Here is a 23,486-nt window from a genome sequence, read left to right as displayed (position 1 = left end):
CTGGACTCAAACACACAGCTCAATTGGGTTAGAAAAGGTGCTATCACTTTGGTTGGTTGGTTGGTTGGCTGAAACATGGACCAAATGGTAGTCTACACTAAATGATTTGAAATGCTAGCACTGTCTTGGTATACTGTATCTGAAAGCTTAGGGAGTTTGGAATGTAAAAGTAGATTTATCATGTAAGACCTGTTCACCCACCCTGGGAGAATATACATTTCATGACTGTGAGAAATACATTTATGAGGAGAACCCCAACAACTCTGAAGAGCTCTGCATTCACTCTTCTCTTTAGGTCAGAAATTACAGTGGTAATTATTGCCACTGAACCAGTATCTTTAAATGCAATGGGGATAACTGGATCCCAGGGTGACAAGGGCCAAGTGAGGGCACTTAATCAACAAAAGACAAAGTGGGCATAGTTACTGTAATGGACATCAGAGTCAAAGAAGTAATGAGAATGGTTTGACTCACAGAGACTTATAGTGTTGGCTAGTTGATCATAGTGTCCCTTGAAGAGAAATAGACGGGCAGTCTACTAAATTCTTACTTGAGCTGTATAAGCGAAGAGTTCTAGGTCAAGTCCACTGAAGATTAATTTAAATGACCAAAACAGAGATATATGGCCCCAAATCAATTCCAAGACTTGAGCAAGTTTACAGACCTAGAACCCCTTGAATGAAGGGGGAGACCAGGTCCCCAAAGGAAGGACCCCCTCTATACTGCCAAAAATATATACTGTTAATCTTTCTGCCAGGCTTCCCCAAAGGGACATACAGTATTTTACCAGGCTGAATGTGCATTAGGGAAAAGGAAATAATCAAACTTTCCAGGGAGTATTGAGCACTGTTTCTGAGTTGACACTAATTCCAGGAGACTCAAAGCGTTACTGTGGTCTACCAATCAGAGTGGAGGTTTATGTAGGTCAGGTCATCAATGGAATTTTAGATCAGCTCCATCTCACGGGGGGTTCATTAAGTATCTAAACTCATCCAATGGTTATTTCCCCAGTTCCGGGATGTATAATTGGAATAGATATGCTCAATAACTGGCAGAATGCCCACAATGGTTCCCTGACCTATGGAGTGAGAGATATTATGGTGAGAAAGGTCAAGTGGAAGCCATTAGAACTTCCTTTACCTAAGAAAATGGTAAACCAAAAGCAATACCACATTCCTGGACGGATTTCTGAGACTAGTGACACCATCTAGAACCAGAAACATGCAGGGATGGTGATTCCCACTACATCCTCATTCAACTCACCTATTTAGCCTGTGTAGAAAACAGACAGATCTTGGAAGATGACAGTGGTTTGTTATTAACTTAACCACGTGGTGACTCTAATTACAGCTACTATTCTAGATGTGATTTTATTACTTGAGCAAATTAATGCATCCCCTGGCACCTGTTATGCAGTTATTGATCTTGCAAATGCTTTTTTCTCAATAACTATTTGTATAACCACCAGAAGCAGTTTGTTTTCAGCTGGCAAGGCCAGCAATACATGTTCACTGTCCCACATCAGAAATATATTGACTTTCCAGCCTTATGTTATAATTTAGTTTGTGGAGATATTAATCAATCTTCCACAAGACATCTCAAAGTTCTATCACATTGATTATGATAAGCTGATTGGACCTAGTGAGCAAGAAGTAGCAACTACTCTAGAATTCAGGGCTTCCATGAGTGTCCCTGGGCTCCAGCTTGAAGCTCAGAAATTTTCATGTGGTTTCCTGAGGCAAAGGCTTCTCCAAAAGTACTTCTGTTCCCAACCTGTTGTTTGTACCCTGGAGCCAACCTACCATCACTCATCATCACAACAGGGTCCAATAGAAATGGAAATTATTATAGGAATCTGAGGGTAAACCTTCAAAAGGAAGCCAGTCTGTTTCTTTGGGCCCAACAAAATAAAAAGATGGTTTAAACTAGAAGGGGTTTCTGACACCATGTCCATGAGCGAAAATGTGTGTATGTCATTGTGTGTGGAGGGTGTGGAGAGGGTCCTTGCCAGTGTACAACTTACCTCGTAGATCTTGTGATGTACTTCATTCCCCTTTCACTCCCCACCTGTCCCTGATACTCCCATTCCTTGCTTCTGGATAAGCTTAGTTGGGGAGCCCTGGGGGCACTGACCTCAAAGCCTCAGTGCCAAACTGTATTTCCACATTCGCCATTAACTGAGATCCATCTCTGCAGAAGAGACCAGACTGCTGGCCTTAATATAACAACAGCTAGCAGTTTTAAGCACTAACTACTTGCCAGCAATGTGATCAAAACATACATGCTACTCTCCCTTTAATCCTCAAAATAATCCCAGAAGCCATTTTACCAAGGGGAAAATTGAGGCCCAAGGAGGAATAGTAAGTTGCCAAATGTCACATAGCTAGTGGGCAGCCAGGAGAGACAGGATTTGAACTCCTTTGATCTAACTCCAGGGCTAACACTAACTATTGCAGCAGCGACACTGGCTCCCCATGGAAACATGCACCCTTCACTATTCACTCTGTGCACTTGGTGGGAAATCTGGAGGATGAAAGTTCCAGACTAAACTACAGAAGATCACTTGGCCTTGTAAGGTGTACTCAGGGCAATCAAGACAATCCAAATGGGGAAGTAAGGCTCTGATGTCACAGTCTTTGGGGCCAAACACCCACAGGTCTGTCACTCACCTATTCCCTTAGTCTCACAAGCTGACTCTGCCTGTACTCTAAGAGTCACAGCTTCTTTGCAACTCTGCACCCTGTCGTGGATCTCCTGGGACAGGATGGTCAGAAATTGCTCCAACATCAGCAGCTCCATGATCTACTTCATGGTGTGCATCTCAAACCAAAGCCACCCTCCCATGGCAAAGCTCCAGGAGCCACCTAAGTGTTTCTCCAGGGGCCAATAGCAGAACCGACAGCAGTACAGGTGGGAGGCCTCCATGCTGTACGTTTGGTGGAGCAGGAACAGCTCCTGGCTCCCAGCTCAGGAACATCTTCGGTTTCAATCAGGAACACCTTCGGTTTCAATCAGGAGCCCTTTGTGCTCCTGGGAGCCTGGGCCAGGCCATTGTCAGACTCCTGGACCACTTTGGCTTTGAAATCAACTGCAACTGCTGGCAAAGGTGCCCCCAGCATCTCTTGCAACAATAAACAGAATGTGTAGGAGTCGGTGTTGCTGAGGCTCCATGTCCCAGCCCATAAGCCCAAGTCTAGCTCTGCTGGAGCTGTTTCCAATACTTTGGCTTCTGTGAGTTTGAGAAGGTGGTACTCCTGCCTGCTTGTCTTGCTTCCATCAGGGCCCTTGGAAGGCACAATGGCAGGCAGCTCTCTACTCTCTGTATTGAACCCACGCAGGACTAGATCCTGCTCTCACACAGGAAGTACCAGCACTAAGATTTGTGTCCAAAACCCAACAGTACTAGCTCCAAGCCAAAATGATGACAACTTTACCAAATGACAACATAGTATCTGGCTGCCCTACAACTCGCCACTGACCACCGGGGCGGGAAAATTTGACTCCAGAGGCTGGACCAGTGAGAGACCAATTGGAAAACAATAAGGGTGGGGTGTAGGGCAAACCTAGAAACTTGAGAACAGGCTGAAGGGTGAGAGGAATAAGAAGGGTAGGTATGTGGAGGCTCCAGTCTGTAAGAGAAGAAAATACAAAGGTATCTCAAAGCTATTATGAGCTGTGAGCCAAAGAACACAGTCACAAAGAGAGCTTATTAAAATGCAAATTCTAGCCTGAGCTGGTGTGGCTCAGTTGGTTGGAGTTCTGTCCAATACTGTGAATTCTAGAGCTATGGAGAGATCCAGTGCTTCAGAGTGTTGGGATGGGTGCCCCAAAATGATTTTTTTAATAAGCTCCCCCTAGAAATTCTTCCTATATAGAGAGATCTGAGAATCAATGTGGACTCCAAGAAGGAATTTATCTGCTGAGATGGACTCCCATGGTCAATACAGGGCCCAAATTTTATAAATAATGAGAGCTTAGCAGCTATTTGCTGACAGGGGCTTCCCCAGGGGAGTTCAGACTGAACTCTGAGCTTCCTGCGCAATGCCTGTTTAAGAACATCTGAGTCAACCACTACAAGGAAACCCTGGTTTCCTCTTTCCACCATTAGACTGAGAACTGCCTTGTCCAATCAGAACTGCATATTTGGGTACTTCATTTACATAAAGCAGACCTAATTGAAAAGCTGAGCAAGAACTTTCACTATAAAAGACAGCCTCCTCTTCGTCTCAGTGGAGCAAAATTTAAGTTGCTACCTAAATCTGTGTCTCTTGAGCTGCAGCTCCTTTATGGGCAAATAAAGCCTTTTTATTCTTTATTACAGTCTAAAATTTATTTTGGTTTACATCCCCAACTGCTCCTAGTATTCTTGGGATGATGGGAGAGAAGCCCTGGCTAGGATCAAAAACATGACAGGCCCCACCCAACCCCCTGGGATTTAGAGGCCTCTGACCGGAAATGGAATCCCTCCCAAAGAAAAGCTCCAGCCCCTCTCACGTCAGCAACCTTCTGCCCACTCTCCACCCACAGGGAACGGGTGGCCTTCGGCCTGTCGGGAGTTGTAGTCTGATGCGCTGCCCTGCGCCTGCGCACTGGGTACTGCACCGAGTGAGCTGGTAAATCGTGGGCGCCCAGGCGGTGAGTCCCGGTGCGTCCGGAGGGCGTGGCCGTCCCTGGGGCACGGGGAGTGGGGCTCCCATCCCGTTTGGGCTACAAAAACTGGTTGCCTTCAGGCCTGACCGGGCGGCGGTCCCCTCTCCCGCCTGGGTCCCCGCCACCCCTCCTTGAGACCGGGCCGGGCCTTCCCGAGGGTCCTCCCGGGCTGGCGTCGCCCCTCCAGGAAGCGAGACATCTTCTCCTGGGAGAGCGCTGGGGCCGCACCCTTTCCATCAGCATTCGATTTTAAACCGGCTTTTAGATATTTAGGGACCTGTCCCCCTATCCTTTCCCCTAAGTGCCCTCTTTTCTCGACGCCCAGTGCCTTTTTCCACGCGCCTCTATATCCACGGGCCTGGTGAGCGCGCGTTCATTCTGGAAGCTTTGGACAGAAGCCATCAGGCCTTTGGGGAAGTGAAGTTTTCATCCGGAAGGGCCATCGGAGGGAAACCCGGAGGGTCAATTCCGTGGGAGACGTGGGGTAAGGTTTGGGTCAGTAAGGGAAGAGTTTCCCAGCTGTGAGGCTGGAGAACATAAAAGGTGGGTCCTCAGCCTAAACCCGCAGGGTTCCTGGATGCCCTCCAGCGACACTTAGGTACCTAGTCGCGGGAATAGAAGCTTTCTAATAACGTGTTCTCGTGAGCAGAGCTGTCTCTGTGCCAGGCATACTGCTGTTTGCATTTCATGCAATCTGATCCCCCAAAGGCAATTTTATAAAGAGGATGTTACAGAGAGAGGCTCTGGGTGTCATTTAAGAAACTAGTCTAGGGATGAGATGGGAACAGAGAAGTTTTTTGATGACTGGGCTGGAAGAGAGTCTTTTTTGCCCCCTTGATCTGGTTCAGAAAAGAAGACAGGTAGGTGAGCTGTGTGGGTAAACGCAAACAGAGAGGACCTATTGCACTTGGGCAGGTACCGGTCTTCACACCTGTGAAGACATGTATGTGACTGCCTTTGTCAGAGATTGCACTAAGAACATTTGGATGTTTTGAGAGATGAGCACTGCAAGAGTTTGTGGTTTCTAACCTTATCACCATTTCCCTCTGGCATTTGCTATGGGTCCTGGGGCATGTTATTCAGTCCTCCAAGCCCGAAGCCTTAGTGCCCTCATCTGTACTCAGAGCATAAAACTAGTACCCACCTCCTAACATTGGGTGAGGGCTAAATGAATTTATGTAGGAGGCTTGGAACAGCACCTGGCACTTAGCATGCTGAATGCGACAACCGTTCTTCATTATTACTGCAGACCAGATTCCTGATGGCCTGCCCTGTGCAGTGTGTTTTTCTCATGAGAAAGCCACTCGGAATGCCTTTGCATGATGAGGTTCATGGTGATGTTGGCTGAACTACACATCTGAAGTGGAGAAGAATGAGGGATTGACGGTTGCTGCCTTTGCAGGGCATGGCTGTCCCTAAGATGCTGGTGATTGAAGGTGACTGAGGGTTACTCAAAGCTAGGTGAACTTGCAGGGTTACTCACCTCTGTTTTATGTAGTGCTCCTTCATATTTCTTCTTTGGCTCACCTATATTCAGACACACAAGAAAATTGTTATTAGACTGGGAGTGGAGATATAGGCCATCAGATCTATACGGGTTATTTTAAAGAAAGGGATTCCTAACCTTGGGTCCAAGGAATTCTGGAAAAGAGCTGTCCAATAGAACTACCTGCAACAGTGTCTACTGAGCACTTGAAATGTGAATAGTATGAATGAGAAATTGAATTTTTATATTTAAATAATTTAAACTTAAACTGGCACATGTGACTATTGTCTACCATGTTGGACAGAGCAGTTCTAGAGGGTCTATAAATGGACGTGAAGATTTTGTGAACTTTTTGAGACTGGATGCAGAATTTGAAGTGTTATGTGTATTTTTCTAGGAAGTGAGCCTATGCCTTTCATCAGATTCTCAAAACCACTGAAAATAATACAATATGCTAATTTTAGGGCTTTGCTGAAAAGCAAGCAATTAAGGGAGATAAGGATGCCCTTTGGTAACCACTGCTGTTTCTCTCATTTGCCCTTTCCTCAGCTTTAGGTGCTCCATCAAGAAATATACAAAGAAACAAATTGGAGTCTGAGACTTCAGGCCTAGATAAATTGGACACTGCTGGAAGGGGGCAATGGCTGTTGCCCTGGGTTGCGCAATCCAGGCCTCCTTGAATCAGGGCTCTGTGTTTCAAGAGTATGATACTGACTCTGAAGTCTTTCGTCAACGCTTCAGGCAGTTCCAGTACAAAGAAGCAGCTGGGCCTCATGAAGCTTTCAACAAACTCTGGGAGCTTTGCTGTCAATGGCTGAAGCCAAAGATGCGTTCTAAGGAGCAAATCCTGGAGCTTCTAGTGTTGGAGCAATTCCTAACAATTTTGCCCACAGAGATAGAGACCTGGGTGAGGGAACATTGCCCAGAGAATAGAGAAAGAGTTGTGTCACTGATAGAAGACTTACAGAGAGAACTTGAGATACCAGAGCCACAGGTGAGCGTTTGGGATCTGGGTAATTATATCAAAAGAAGTAGCAGACACATCTGGTACTAGATTAGCCATTTTTTCTTTTTGTCCCAAGATTTCCCTGCAGTGATTTTCATATTTTCCTTTTGTTGGAATCAGCATATGGGCCAGTGATTCTCAACTATTAAGCCCAACTCCTTAAATATTTGGTAATGTCCTCTTTACTGTCCTAAGATGAAATTTATAGTGTAATCTACTTACATACACAAAATCAAAACCATCATATAATAAGTGCTCTATGGTTTGTGAGCCAAAAACAGCCCAAGGCCTCTTTTTATACAGCCCATGAGCTAATAATGGTTATTATTTTTTTAAAGTGTTGTTTTTTTAAAAAAAAGAATAGGCAATAGACCAACACACCCAGAAAGCCTAAAATATTTACTCTCTGGATCTTTCCAAAACAGTCTCCCAATTTAGAAGGAATATAAAAGAAAAGGAACATAGTGTATTATAAACTAGTAGGCATTTCAGAGTATACATGTCTGGGCTTGAGCACACCAGAAGACCTCATGAAGTTGTCAGATGCTTGCCTCACTGCACAGACTCACTGAGAAGGCAACAGGCAAAAATTCAGACTGATACAGCTGAAACAATATGAATGGTATTGCTGCTGGTCATGTGATTTTCCAAACTGACAAACAACTTTGGTGAATCTGAACAATTTGTAGTATAGTATTTCTTTGATTTCCAAAGTAGTATTTTCCTAGAAAAGTTAAGTCAAGCTAAAATTTGCAAAAATATTTTTGATTATGTGACCAATAAAGTGATGTTTTTGACAAGTTATTTTTACCTACATGAATGTTTGCAGGAGACACTCCAAAGTTGGTAGGGACCTGGAAAGTTGCTGTGCTCTGTGCATTATCTATACTCCCATCCCCGCCCACTAAGTTATTTTGTTTTAATTATTGATTTTAGAGAAAGATAAAGAAACACTGATTTGTTGTTCCACTTCTTTATGCATTCATTGATTGATTCTTGTATGTGCCCTAACCAGGGATCAAACCCACATCCTTGGTGTATTAGGATGGCGCTCTAACTAACTGAGCTACCCAGCATTATCTATACTCCCATCTCTGCCCACTAATTCTGATAACAACCACCTGCTACAATATCTAAAACATCTCCTGGGGTGGTGGCCCTGTCCTTTTTCAGAACCATCTAGTAAAACCTGTTTGGGGCATGCAATAGCCAAGCATAGGTAAGCATCTTTGGGAATGGGAGGAAGTGCTTCCAGTTGGGCATTAGGGGCACTGGAGGCTTGGGTGTAGATGGGGCTCTGCAGTTAGCCTGCATGAACAGGACTCTTCCAAAGTTTCCTGCCCCTAGGGTAGAATGAGTTTATAGTTTCCCTTCCTTGTTTGGCTTACCACATGAAATTTTGTCTTTGTGCAGTCTCATTCTGCATTGCCAGCATGGTAGGCACCAGCCAAGGGTGGCTCTTGAGCACTAGAAATGTGGCTAGTCCAAATTGGGATATGCTGTAAGTATGAAATGCACACCCCATTCAGAAGACTTAAGGTGAAAGATAAAGTAGGTGAAATACTTCACTAATAATTCTTCATACTGATTACATTTTGAAATTATGATATTTTAGATGTATTGGGTTAAATAACGCATATTATTAAGATTGATTTTACCTATTTCTTTTATTTTTCATATGAGCACTGGAAAATTTTAAATGACTTTGTTGGCTTCTATTATATTGCTACTGGGCACTGATGGTCTAGATTTTAGAGTGATGTGTTCTGGCGTTTTCCCCAGATTGATAGGCAGGAAATACTCTTGGAAGACCTGGCAGCAGTTGGAATGGCAGACATACCACCAAACCTCCACATGGAGGTACCCCCACTCCAAGCAATGGGACCTGTCCCGGAGGTCCCAGTGGCAGAGGCGTGGATCCCACAGGAGCTGAGCTACAGTGCTGCTGGGGAAGGCCAGTCCTTTCTGGACCCTGGTAAGGCAAGGGTTTTATTTCTTTTCTTTGATTTCTGTTTTGAGAGTTCAGGAGCTCTCCAGGGTTGGGTTTGGTTGGAAACATGGGAAAAGGGATGAAAATGTATCACTCTGATAAAGAGTAGGTGAGGAGACGTCTCTCAGGGAATTGCCAGCCACAAAGCATGTTAGATCTATTGGGATTCAAACCCCTTAACCTAATGACCCTGCTCAAGAAGCCTATTTTTCTTTTTTTGGTACAATAAACATAATCTTACATCAACTTCTTTTTTTTTCTTTTTTTAAAAATTTATCTTTATTGTTGAAAGTATTACAGATGTCCCATTTTCCCCCCTCAATTGAGCCCCTCTACCTCATTCCCACCCCCTCCCCAGGCCTTCACCCCATTATTGACTGTGTCCATGGGTTATGCATATATGCATATAACTTCTTTGGTTAATCTCTTCCCACCTTCCAGTCCCCTTCCCTCTTTCCTCTGAAATATGATCGACTGTTGCATGCGTCAATGTCTCTGGCTCTATTTAGTTCATCAGATTCTTTTGTTCATTAGCTGCTTCTTAAAGAAGACCCTTCAACATTTCCTGTAGTGCTGGTATGGTGGTGATGAACTCCTTTAGCTTTTTCTTATCTGTGAAGCTCTTTATCTGACCTTCAATTCTAAATGATAGCTTTGCCGAGTAGAGCAATCTTGGTTGTATTCCATGTTTTTCATCACTTTGAATATTTCTTGCCACTCCCTTCTGGCCTGCAAAGTTTCTGTTGAGATATTAGCTGACAGTTTTATGGGAGCACCCTTGTAGGTAGCTAACTGCTTTTCTCTTGGTGCTTTTAGGATTCTCTCTTTGTCTTTAATCTTTTGCAATTTAATTATGATGTGTCATGGTGTAGGCCCCTTTGGTTCATCTTGTTTGGGATTTTCTGTGCTTCCTGGACTTGTATGTCTATTTCCTTCACCAGGTTAGAGAAGTTTTCTGTCATTATTTTTTCAAATAGGTTTTCAATTTCTTGCTCTCTTTCTTTTCCTTCCGGCATCCCCGTGATGGCAATGTTGGTATGCTTTAAGTTTTCCCAGAGGCTCTTACACTATCGCCATTGTTTGGGATTCTTTTTTCTTTTTGCTGTTCTGATTGGGTGTTTTTTGCTTCCTTATATTCTAAATCACTGATTTGATTCTTGGCTTCATCTGCTCTGTTGATTCCCTGTAAACGATTCTTAATTTCAGGTAATGTAGCTTTCATTTCTGACTGGTTCTTTTTTGCCATTTCTATGTCCTTTTTCATGCTATTGAAGTTCTCATTAAGTTCCTTGAAGTTCTCACTAAGTTCATGAGCATCCTTATAACCATTGTTCCAAACTCTGGTAGTTTGCTTGTTTACATTTCATTTAGTTCTTTTTCTGGAGCTTTCTTTTCTTTTATATGGAAATTTTTCTTTGCCTCTGCATTTTGGCTGCTTCCCTATGTTTGTTCCTATGTATTAGATAGAGCTGCTACATCTTCTGGACTTGGTAGAGTGGCCTTGTGTAGTAGGTGTCCTGTAGGGCCCCGTGGCACAGTCTCCCCAGTCAACTGATCTGGGGGCTACAAGTGCACCCCTGTGTGGGCTGTGTGCACTGTACTGTTGTAACTGAACCTTGATTGCTGTTGACATCACTGGAAGGGATTGACCCCCAGGCCACTTGGTTGCAAGGATCAGCTGCAACTGCAGCAGAAGCTGACCCTATGGAGCAGGACTTGCTTCAGTGGGGCTTTGGTGCTCACCGAGTCCACCCCTTGAGTTTGGTGCTCATAGAGGTGGTAAGGTTGTACTCTGGCATTGTCTGAAGCTGTCCACCAGGTGCACGGGCTCTGGGGCCTCCCAGGAGGTGGAAGGTCAGCCGCCGCCTGTGCCCTGCCTTGGGACACCCAGCATGAGCTACAAAGTGATCTGAAGATGGCTGCTACTTGTGTTGGACTTGGAGGTGCCCAGGAGAGACCAAGCTGTGAACCAAGGCCAGCTGCTGCTAATACCAGGCCTGGCGCTACTTAGCAAGAGGTATGGGGTATACAGAGGCCAGGTATTGCGTGTTTGAGAAGTTTTAGGAAAGTTGGAAGCATGAGGCAAGTGAGGCCAGTTGTATGGAAAAGCCCCTGGAAACGGCTTGGGTGGGCCTGCAAGTTGGGTAGGGCGGGGTCTCTGGGAATCACCAGGGCAGGTGCGAATCGTGTGAGACAGGTTGATGGAGACTCAGATATGGTGCCTGCCCATTGGCTGTGTGTGGGGGCTCTCAGAAAAGGAATAATGGGCCCTGGCCAGTGTTGCTCAGTGGTTAGAGTGTCAGCCCATGCACCAAAGGGTCACAGGTTTGATTCCTGGTCAAGGCCATGTACCTGGGTTGCAGGTTTGATCCCCAGCCCCAGTTGGGGCGGGTGCAAGAGGCAACCAATCAATGTGTCTTTCTCACATCAATGTTATCTCTCTTCCTCCCTCCCACCCTGCCTTCCACTCTCTCTAAAAATCAATGGAAAAAATATCCTTGGGTGAGGATTAACAAAACAAAAAAAAGAAAGAAAAGGGACAATGGCTTCTTCTAACACTTCTGTCTGGCAGAAAGCTATCCCCAAACTCTCAACCTGATGCCAGGCAATTCAGTTCCTTCCAGTATCTTCCTGGTTCCTTTCAACATGCTGCCCCAGTGCTGGAGCTCAGAGGGAGTGAGTCTGAGTAAGTCTGTGTATGGGCCCTTAAGGAGGAAATGCCTAGGAACCCAGCAGCCCTCCATCTCACTCAGCCACAATTCCTGCTGGTTTTTACAGCCAGAAGTTATGGGGTCTTTTCTGCCTCAGTCTGGAACCCTGGGTTGAGAGGCCTGGTATGGAGCTGGTACCCCTGCTCCTCAGGGAGGACCTTTGCAGCCAAGATATCCCTCCCAATTTTAAACCGCCACACATTGGTATAGGAGCAGCCTGTTCTTTGTCTCTGCCCCTTGTACCAACCAGTCTTGATGTGGCTTCTTCTTTATATCCATAGTTGTAGGACTTCTATTCAGCTATATTTCAGGCAGTTCTGAATTATGGTTGTTCTGTAGTTTAGTTATAATTCTTATGTGGTTGTGGGAGGATTTGAATACAGTATTTAGCTATGCTGTCATCTTGACTGGAAATCTGTGTATTCCTTTTAATATACTGCTGAACTTGGTTTGCTAGTATTTTCTTCAGGATTTTTGCATCACGTTCATAAGGGATATTGTTTTTAGTTTTGTTTTCTTTTCTTTTAGTGTCTTTTTCAGGCTTTGGTATCATGGTAATGCTGGCCCCACAGAATGAGTTAGGAAGTGTTTCTTCCTCTGAATTTTTTTTGGAAAGTTTGAGAAGCATTGGTATTAGCTCTTCTCTAAATGTTTACTAGAACCCACCAATGAAGTCATCAGGTCCAGGGCTATTCTTCATCAGGAGATTTTTTTATTATAGATTCAACCTCCTTACTAATTCTAAGTCTATTCAGATTTTTCTGTTTCTTTATGATTTAGTCTTGGTAGGCTTTGTGTTTCTAGTAATTTGTCCATTTCATTTGATTTTCCAATTTGCTGATGTATAATTTTTCATAGTATTCTCTTATAATCCTTTTTAGTTATGGAAAATCATTGGTAATGCCCCCACTTTAATTTTGAATTTAGTGATTTGAGCCTTCTCTCTTTTTTCTTACTCCATTTAACTAGAGGTTTGTCGTCTTTGTTGGATCTTTTCAAAGAACTGGCTTTTGGTTTCATTGATTTTCTCTATAGTTTTTCTAGTCTCCATTTTGTTTATCTCTGCCTAATCATTAATTTTTCTTTCCTTCTGCTAGCTTTGGGTTCTATTTTTTTCTCTTCTTAGTTCCATAAATTGTAAAATTATGTTGTTGTAGGATCTTTCTTGTTTATTAATATAACTATTTATACATAGGGTGGGGCAAACATAGGTTTACAGTTGTGAGTTTGTGAAACACAGTTTATTCTTGTATTATAATTTATTAATTACTGAATTATTTTCCATATGAACAACTGTAAACCTACTTTTGCCCCATCCTGTCTAGCTATAAATTTCCCCCTTAGCACTGCATGCAGTGTGTCCCATAAGTTTGGATATGTTGTGTTTTTATTCTCATTTATCTCTAAGTAATTTCTAATTTCCCTTGTAATTCCTTCTTTGATCCATTGGTAGTTTAAAACTATGTTATTTATTTTTCACAAATTTGTCAGTTTCCCCGTTTTCTTTCTGTTATTATTTTTCTAACTTCATCCTGTTGTGGCATATCTGTCTTTTTAAATCAATTGAGAGTAATTTGTGGCCTAACATGGTTATATAGGGTGTCCCCCAAAGTGTACACACACACTTTGAGTAATTATAAAGGTAGTGTTTATTAAAATACATGTCATTTTCAAAATTGAGCTATCAGCTGTTAAAGTGTGTGTACATTTTTTTAGACAACCTGTATATTACCAATGGGGAGGAACTTCTATCATTTTGCTATTTGTTTTCTATATGTCTTAGGTCTTTTTTGTCCCTTATTTTCTATATTACTGTCTTTTGGGTTTAGTCGATTGTTTTGTAGTGAAATGCTTAAATTCCTTTATCATACCTTTTTGCGTTTATTCTATGGTTGTTTTCTTTGTGGTTACCAGGGGGATTACGTTTAACATCTTGAAGTTATTATGCTCTAATTTGAATTTATAACATCTTAATTACAATACTATCCAGAAACTGCAGTTTTTTAGAGCGCCATCCCCACTCCTTTCAGTTGTTGATGTCACAAATTACATCTTTATACATTATGTGCCCCAAAACATAAACTAATAATTACTTTAAATGCATTATTCTCTTAAATTATATAGAAAAGAAAATGGGGAGTTATAAATGTTACCATAATACTAGTTTTTAGACTAATAATTGTGTTTTTAAAAATGTATTAGTCACTTAAATCATGTAGAAAACAAAAAGCGAAATTATAAACCATTGTTACAATAATACTAGCTTCTATAATTGCCCACTATTTACCTTTATTGAGGTACTTATTTCTTCATATGGCTTCAAGTTACTGTCTAGTATCCTTTTTATTTCATCCTGCAGGACTCTCTTGAGCATTTCTTTCATGTCAGGTCTAGAGGTAATGAATGCCCCAGTTTTTGTTTATCTGGTAATGTCTTAATTTCTCCTTCACCTTTGAAGGATAGTTTTGCTAAGATATAGGATCCTTGGTTGAGAGTTTATTTATTTTAACACTTTGAATGTGTTAGTCCACTGCTTTCTGACCTCCAAAGTTTCTGATGAGAAATCTGCATATTTTCTTATTAAGGCTCCCTTGTATGTAATAAATCTTTTCTCTCTGCTGCTTTCAAGATTCTCTCTGTCTTTGGCTTTTCAGAGTTTGATTATAACATATCTTGGTGTGAGTCTCTAAGTTCATCCTATTTGAAGTCTGTTGAACTAATTAAATGTTTATATTCATGTCTTTCATCAAATCTGGGAACTTTTGTCAAATACTATGTAATAATATTTAATCATAAATCATTCTGCATATGCATTTCCATTCCCATTTTAATTCGCTCTTCTTAGCAACAGTGGTACAAACATCACATATGGTTCTGAGAAACACTACTGATCTTGATTTTAATACTTTCTAAAGCACAGGAAAGTCTAGTGTATTTAATAAGGGAAAGATAGAATGAATTTAAAAAGTAAAATATACCAATTAGGAATAAAGGAAACTACCCCTTTCTCATCACTCTTAAAGTGATATATTATGCTTTTCAAAATGATGCAAGACTTATTATTCCATAATTTAAGCATTAATTATACTTTTACTGCTTTTTTAAAATAATGAAAACATCTTAGATGTAATACATGAAGCACATCCTATTGTAGGCTAAGTGGAAAGCACAACTTGCTGGCAGAGTGGAAGAAGAAATTTTAAAGTAATGGAAGAAGCCAATTGATTTTATATTAAAGTTTGGAATATATTCTCTGTCAGCAAAAAGTGAAGTTGTTGGTATATATGAAATGGAAATACACACACACGCACACACACACACACACACACACACACTCACACACTTCTTTATCCATTCATCTGTCAATGGACATTTAAGTTGTTTCTGTATCTTGGCTATTGTAAATAATGCTGTACTGAATGTAGAGGTGCATATGTATTCTCAAGTTAATGTTTTTATAATCTTCAGATAAATACCCAGAAGAGGAATTGCTGATCCATCTCTTCACTTTCATTCTATTTGTATCTTTGAATATAAAGTGTGTCTCCTGTAGACAGCATATAATTGGACTTTTTAATCCAATTTGATAATCTCTGCCTTTTGATTGAGTTGTTTAATATAGATTATTAAACAAAACTTAATCTTGTTTTGATATAATGTTTTGAAATTTAAATTTCCATCAAAGTAGCTTGCTACTGTTATTTTAATAATACTAATATGTAAAGATCATTCTGCATTTAGATCTCAAATCATCCATTTCCAACCCACATTTTACTGCATACCAATATTCTTTGACAGAGCTGAGGAAAGCAAGGAAGGGGTGTGGATAAGAGGATTTGAGCCACAGGGGGCTCTCAATGAAGAGAAGGGTCTAGGATGTAAGGGGAGCAAGAGTAATAGAAACTTCTCGTTTATCCTTATATTGACTGTGAGAAACACTATTTGATGGATATTTGGGTTAATTTCAAGAGAATCCACTTGAAACAAACATAAAGACTGCTTTTGCTGCTTGCCAACCTAGTCAATTTCCATTTTAATTTGAAAATTTCAACTGAAATTATTTCAGTAGTTTCATAACTTCTACTTTTACCTCTCCCTCTTCACTTGGTACTCAGTAGTAACATTTCTGTTTTAATATGCCAAAACTTTATGAAAATTTACTTCATATTTTGGCTCTAACCTAATTAAATCTATTATCAAAATAGAGACAGAAGTAATTTAATGCAGTGATTTCAGCACAGAATTGATTCCCTCTCCTTCCATAGATTAGAGGAGAATAGTTTTGAATTGAGCACAAAAGGATGTTCTCTCTTTTCTGTTTTCTTCTTATCTTTTAAAACAGTCTTGTAAGAGATTCCAGGTGAAATAATAGTAATTAAGGTGGAAGTAAATATTAACTGGCTGTATGTCCAAAATATCATCCTGAACCCTGGAAAAACTGTTGATAACCCAAACAATTATGCTTTTCATCTTTCTAATGACCAGGATATCCAATACCAAAGCTCGATGTGAGCTTTCCATTGGAGCACAGAGAAGAGGCATGGGTGAAGGAACTACAAGATTCCAAAGAAATTAAACAATTACTTGAATCCAAGATAGGTAAGTAATTGTTCACTGATACTGGAGAAGAAAGAAATGAAAAATTCATCCTTAGTCAGGGTAAAGAGTTTTGGATTCTATTAAGTAATCTATATATCCCTACTGGTAGCTTAATATAAATCTTCATTTACCCTCATGTTCTTTTCTTTGTGGGACACAGTGACATCTGCAGTTTCTGTTTCTTCTCCCAGGTTTTGAGATCGGGATAGACAATGAAGAAGATACATCGAAACAGAAAAAACTGGAAAACATGTACCCATTTCTTGTTCCTTTAGAGGGGAATGCTCTCCCTGATCCCATTTTGCAAAAAGACTATGTGCAGTTAGAAAATCAATGGGAAAAATCCACAGAGGATTTACAGACAGATTTGACAAAACTTGTAGATCATCAGAATCCCTCTACAGGAGAGAAACCTGAGAGCTCTAGCTTGGAAGAACCTCTCAACCCTAGAACCCATAAGAAAAAGAGTCCAGGAGACAAACCTCACCGGTGTTCTCAGTGTGGAAAATGTTTTGCCCGGAAGTCACAACTTACAGGGCACCAGAGAATTCATTCAGGAGAGGAACCTCATAAATGCCCTGAATGTGGAAAAAGATTCCTTCGTAGTTCAGACCTTTATAGACACCAACGGCTTCACACGGGGGAAAGACCCTATGAATGCACTGTGTGTAAAAAGCGATTCACTCGGCGCTCACACCTCATAGGGCACCAGAGAACCCATTCTGAAGAAGAGACATATAAATGCCTTGAGTGTGGGAAAAGCTTTTGTCATGGATCAAGTCTTAAAAGACATCTGAAAACTCATTCGGGTGAAAAACCTCATAGATGTCACAATTGTGGGAAAAGTTTTAGTAGACTGACAGCTCTTACTTTGCACCAGAGAACTCACACTGAAGAGAGACCTTTTAAATGTAATTACTGTGGGAAAAGCTTTAGACAGAGACCAAGCCTTGTTATTCATTTAAGAATTCATACAGGGGAGAAGCCATACAAATGTAGTCATTGTTCTAAAAGCTTCAGACAGAGAGCAGGCCTTATTATGCACCAAGTCACTCACTTTAGAGGACTTCTTTAAGAATTATTAAAGGAAACAGGTCATACGGAAATTGGCACTAACTCAAAAAAATCTTAACCTGAAGCAGTCTGTTTGTCTTGGAAGAATCTTTTTTGTTTGAGCTTATAAGAACAGATTTTTTTTTTTTTTACTATTAAAAACCTATCTCCCAAGGCATGTGAATTCTAGAGTATCCACTTACTCTTGCAACTTTCCTAGATTTGATGTATTCTATCTTTACAACTCATTTTTTTAATGAAAATGAAAAGTTTTGTGTCTGAAACCAACCGTATCACACATGAAAGCATAAAGCATATAGGGTAGGGTTGATATAATGGATAATCTTGTCTATCTGGCATATCTATTATAGCAGAACCATAATTATTCTGCTGTCATTATTAAAGGTGGTTATATTAGTTTAAAGCTTTGTTTGTGTTCCAAGTGGCAAGAAAGGAGACAGTGTGTTTTGTCAAATAATAAAAATGTGTCAGGAACATATGGATAAAGAGGATTTTATTTGCCTCATAAGAGCTGGGTTATTTTCATTGACAATTTTTATGTTTAAGAAATTAAGATTTTAACTGTTTTGAATTTTGCAAAGTTTGCTAATCTGCTTATTTGGCTGTTTGGGGTAATGCGGCTTAGAGCTATTAATTTAATGATTTATTTTGTTCACAGAATGAGTAAGCTCTATGTGGAAGACTCCATTCGACAGTTGAAGTCATACAAGTACAATCTAATTCAAATTAGATTGACTTGGAGCCAGTGTCCATTGCTTTTTATTCTCCTTTGGTATTCAAACATATGTCTCTCAGTGCTTTTTAAATTTTACTCATTCTTTAATTTGATGTCTCTCTAAGTGTGTGTCATAGAACACTTAGTTCTAAAAGATATTCTGCAAATAAGTTTGGGGTCCCTTCCTGCTATTTCCCCTTTCTAAATTCACAGTGCACATCAGAGTATGAGAATCTCTGACAAGTCCTTCAGTAAAGGCAGAAAAAGCACCTCTGTTGGCTCAATGTTTTGACCCTAGAATCCTTTTTCATGTGCACCCAAGTAATAACCTACAGAACTAGTGTTCTGCAAATATTCCTTGGAATACATTGCCTTTAACATATATTTCTGTATTTATCAATATAGTCTTATTACTCCCAAGCCTAGTTATCTCCAGTCATTTGAAGGGTGTTATGAAAAAAATTTTTAGACATATATGTTTTTTATGTAATACACACATAAACATACATATTTTAAGGAGGTGAGGCTCACTCAGATACATTATAAGTTGCTCAGTGATTCTCAACCTCTTCGAATTTTACTTATAATCACATACACACACATTGCTACTTATATAAATGTTCTCATATAATCGTAGTAATGACTCAAACTCCTGTAGAAAGGGAAGAACTCTCTTTGTCAGTTAAAGCTGTTAATATGTGAAAATATTCATTCAGCCTAGTTCCTTGTTATAAAATATAAGAAATAGGACATTCAAGTATTTTCCCTTTATGAAGATACCAGTCATCCTTTCCTTAAACTAGAATTAGGGAAAGTATATTTTTTCTATTCCACTGAAGTTCTTGGAAGTCATATTTAATATAAGTATTTTGGGAGTATCTACTTTGTGCCTAACTAGTCCTGTCCTAGGCTTAATGGAAACTAGTGAAGAAATCAATTCATGGGCCAGGTTCATAAAGAGTTTATAATATCTTTAGTTAAACAAGAGTTGGGAAACAAATGGAGAACAATGCAAGAGAGTTTGTATTAAGTGCCAAATCATATCAAGTGCTCAAGCCAGGATGTGTCTTTAATTCTTGTCATCCCGGTCCCTGTATGATGCTGCTATAAATGTGGGGTTAAAATTGAGATCCTAGTAGCAATAAAATGTAACTTGGGAGGAGTCTGAATGTAGAAATGAAAAACACTGAATGTAATGGCTTCTCTTTTCTCTCTTGTGGAATTGCATTCCAATCAGAATAGTGCCTTAGAATGGATGTGCCCAACTGCTCTGTATCTATGCAATATTTTAATAAAGTGGAAATATATATGCTCTTTCTGCTTCAATCACATTAACTAAATTGTTTGCACAACTTAGAGCTGCTTCCATGAGCAGTGGCAACAGGCACCACAATTGACTCCTGTCCCTAAGCTGGAATCACTTTACTCTCTGCCACCATGATGCTGGGTTTATGTATCATCTTTAGCATTTAATACAGTCAATTCTTAGCTAGTAGGGTGAGTTGCAGTCATAATATGAGCTCATCCTCCCCCTCATCTATATAATAAACACACATTACTGGATTTTACAAGGTAGAGAACATCCCTATTTATTCGTGGCACTGAATCAACGAATATGTGAAATAGTTCTTGGAAAAAGAGATCATAGAACATTGTGTGGATGTCCCTAATTTTATTTCAAAAAGATAAGGACAAAATACAGTACCTACCTATCTCGTGATATGAAGAGCAAAAACAGTACCCACCTCATAAGTACTAGGAAGATGAAATGAAATATATTTTGCTCAGACCCTACACAGTGTAGGCTTTCAATAAATATCCAGCGTATTGTATTTTACTTTTGGTTGTTTAATGATGAAAGAATTTAAGGATATGGACTTTCCTCTAAATGCAGCATTGGTCACATTCCATAGTTTTTATATATAATGTTTGTATCAATATTCTCTAGAGAAACTGAAGCATATATATATATATATATATATATATATGGAGAGAAAGAGAGATTTTTTATAGGAATTGACTCATGTGGTTATGAATATTGAGAAGCCCCATAATATACTGTCTGCAAGCTGGAGAAAAAGGAAAGCCGATGGTATCCTTCAGTCTAGAGTCCGAAGAACTGAGAACCAGGGGATCTGATGGTGTAACTCAACCAAAGGCCTGAGATCTGGAGGCGGGGGAGGGGGCATGTAAATCCTGAAGTCCAAAAGCCAGAGAACCAGAAGCTCTGATATCTAAGGGCAACAAAAGATGATGGTCCCAACACAAGAATCGAGGGAATTCATCCTTCGCCTTTTTGTTCTATTCTGGCTCTCAATGGATTCGATTGATGAGGGCAGATCTCTGTACTCATCAAATGCTAATCTCTTTTGGAAGCATCCTCCCAGACATACCCAGAAATATTTTACCAGCTATTTGGGCTTCTCTTAGCCCAGTCAAGTTGTTATATAGAATTATTCATCATTGTTATTATTGATAATTTCAAAATTGTTTGTTATTATAGTTTTCATTAATACTTCTGACCCAAGAGCTGTACAATATTCCCATTTTCTACTTAGTTTTTGCTTTTGCTGCATTGTGATTAGAAAATGAGGTTCATTCTATTTCTGCTTTTAAAGTTCATTTAGTTTTATAAAGACATATTGGATAAAATTTGGTAAGTATCTCAAAGACCCTAGAAAATAAGGATTCTTTTTGTAAGGCACAAGTTTAGAATACAGCATTGGACCTCTCAATTAGGTTAATGTTTTTAGGAGTGTCCTTGGTGCTTATGAAGGGGCAGTGACACAGAATAGATGACCTTGCTCCCCATTCTGAACACCTGCATTCTTGTATTCCCCATTCCCCTCTTAAGAGTTTTATATTTTTGACCCATTTTATGGATGTTTTATAGTAATTACTAATAGCTTCCCAGCTATCAAAGCTGGCAGTTAAAGCTGGAAGCTAAAGGACCGAGGAGAGACCTAGCCTTTCCACACCAGACTGAGAAAGCTCTCCCTTGTGAGTTCATAGTGGTTTGTACTGAAAGCAGAGAGAACCTGCAACTCTGTAGCAGTGGTCCTCCTGAATCAGCAGGGGTTGTTTCATAGTGTGGAGGTTGTCTAGGCTAAAGTCAAGGTAATCAGGGAACATACAGGTGAACCAGTCCCCCAGTGGCTCACCATCAGGTCGGGTAGGAGAGACATTACACTCTGCCTTCTTGCATTTGCAGTCACCATGACATTCTGAAGAGAAACTTTCTGGGCACCTCCAGGAAACTGCATGGTCTTTGTTCCTGAAACCCTCTCTCATTTCTAGCCTCATCATATGAGCTGAACATTCTTATAAAGAACCAAAGCTCACACTTAAAACTTGGGCAGCCCCTGATTCTTTTTTTTTTTTTTAAATAGGAAGGGAGAGGGAGAGAGAGAGATAGAAACATCAATGATGAGAGTCATTGATTGCTTCCTCCTACACACCCCCTACTGGGGATTGAGCCCACAACCCAGGCATGTGCCCTGACCTGGAATTGAACTGTGACCTCCTGGTTCATAGGTCGACACTCAACCACTGAGCCACGCTGGCCAGGCCTCTGATTCTTTTCTAGTCCTCTGTGACAGATAAAGAACAGATGGGAAAGCAGCTCATCTCTTAGTTTTTCCTTAGTATTAGTAATCTGTTTACTTATCCCCCCAATTATGGATTTTTAACTACTGAGATTGGGCATGGTGGTAGATTCTTTTCTCACCAGAGTGATGTATAGGTTAGTCTCTATCTAGCCTTTCCCAGCTTGCATTTTCAGACAGGACTTCTCAGACGTCCAGGGAGGCCTAAGTTCACATTTTTAAGAGTCCAAAGATATTAAAATCTTGTATATATTTCTTCTGAATGAGTGAAACCCATTTCAATCCCCAACAGACATGATACACTGATTTTCTTTTCTTCTTCTTCTTTTTTTTAAATATATCTTTATTGATTTCAGAGAGAGGAAAGGAGAGGGAGAGAGAGATAGAAACACCAATGATGACAGTGTCATTGACTGGCTGCAGCCCACAACCTGGGCATGTGCCCTGGCCAGGAATCGAACCCTGATCGCCTGGATCCTAGGTCGACGCTCAACTACTGAGCCACGCCCGGCTGGGCAGACTGGTTTTCAAAAACAAAATTTTACCACCAAAGATTACCTGAAAAGTTGATTCATATATTAGACAACCAGTTTACATTCAAAAGATATGTAACTACTGAGTCACTGAAGAATTCCATTAGATTTTTGTTTGAAATGAACAATATGAGTAGTCCATTTTGACTGTGTGACCTCTTACTGCTGCACTCAGAATTTCCTTTCAACAGAGCAATGAATATTCCATCCATGATCTTCCCTCTCCTGGACACTCCTGCCACCACCTTCACCTTTCAATATGGTCTGCATTTTGAAGTGCTACATTCTGAAAGGAAGAATGTCCAGGATGAAAAATACTCTGTACTTCATGCCAGACTCTTATATTTCTTAAACTACTCGCTTCATACTCCCTTTCAAAACAAAATAACTTTACTCTCCAGTCTTACCCTGCTCTGACTCCTACATAAACTGACCCAGATTTCATGCTTCTAGAGAAGTGAAGAGCATGAAATAGAGAAAGCAAACCATTCTTCTGAATGCAACTTTGGCCTTATCCTTCAACTGCCCCAGCTGCCAAAGAACTATGGAAGTTGAAAATATCTCTCTGTGTTTGCAACACCTTGCATGAGAGTGATGAATTCAGACCTGGATGCTCCCTCTGTCTAGCTCAGCAATCTTCAGGTTCCATATAGGCCTCCTCCTTGACACACTGAGTTCTGAACAATAGAATCTCTAAGTTTTGGAGTCTGGTTTCCCCTTAGGGAGCATTATCTTAACTTTCTCACAGCACTACATTCTGATTTACCTCCTTAAAGGCACCTGATGTTCAGTGGAGTAAGTTTTAACGTTTGTTGTGAGACAACAAGAATGATAATACCTGGAATTGTTATTGGTCAGGATGTTACTGAACTCAAGGGGATTGCCACTTGGGGTGGTCTATTCAAGAATAAGATGTGGCTGTCATTGTTTTATTTATTTGTAATAGGTAAAGGAGACAGGGGATTCACATCCAAAGCTCTGCCTCTCTGAAGGTTAATTACATGTTGATTTCTTCTTTGCAGTTAGCTAAACTTATCCAGTTGCAATTCCAGTCAAGCTCATCAGTTTCAGCTGCATCTGCAAAATACCGCACTACATTTTAGCACTTAGCAAGAAT

General features: G+C 40.5%; 1 protein-coding gene across 2 annotated transcripts; it reads left to right on the top strand.

Annotated features, from left to right (window-relative positions):
• The first annotated feature begins 4,620 nt into the window (after positions 1-4,620).
• On the top strand, positions 4,621-19,545 carry LOC148090393 (zinc finger protein 449-like). Of its 2 annotated transcripts, none has more exons than XM_087829292.1 (5): positions 4,621-4,635; positions 6,686-7,130; positions 8,925-9,117; positions 16,329-16,442; positions 16,634-19,545. In XM_087829292.1, exons 2-5 carry the CDS (start codon positions 6,777-6,779, stop codon positions 17,515-17,517), a joined length of 1,545 nt encoding a protein of 514 aa, XP_087685418.1. In that variant the 5' UTR covers positions 4,621-4,635; positions 6,686-6,776; the 3' UTR covers positions 17,518-19,545. The 2 variants fall into 2 exon arrangements, with proteins under 2 accessions (XP_087685418.1, XP_087685417.1); XM_087829291.1 differs by lacking the exon at positions 4,621-4,635 and adding an exon at positions 4,951-5,134.
• Positions 19,546-23,486: the final 3,941 nt, after the last annotated feature.

This window comes from Miniopterus natalensis, chromosome X (assembly GCF_054644295.1).
Source record: "Miniopterus natalensis isolate mMinNat1 chromosome X, mMinNat1.hap1, whole genome shotgun sequence".
Taxonomy (NCBI): Eukaryota; Metazoa; Chordata; class Mammalia; order Chiroptera; family Miniopteridae; genus Miniopterus; species Miniopterus natalensis.
The sequence above is the reverse complement of the archived record's forward strand: the minus strand, read 5'-3'. Positions and strand labels throughout refer to the sequence as shown.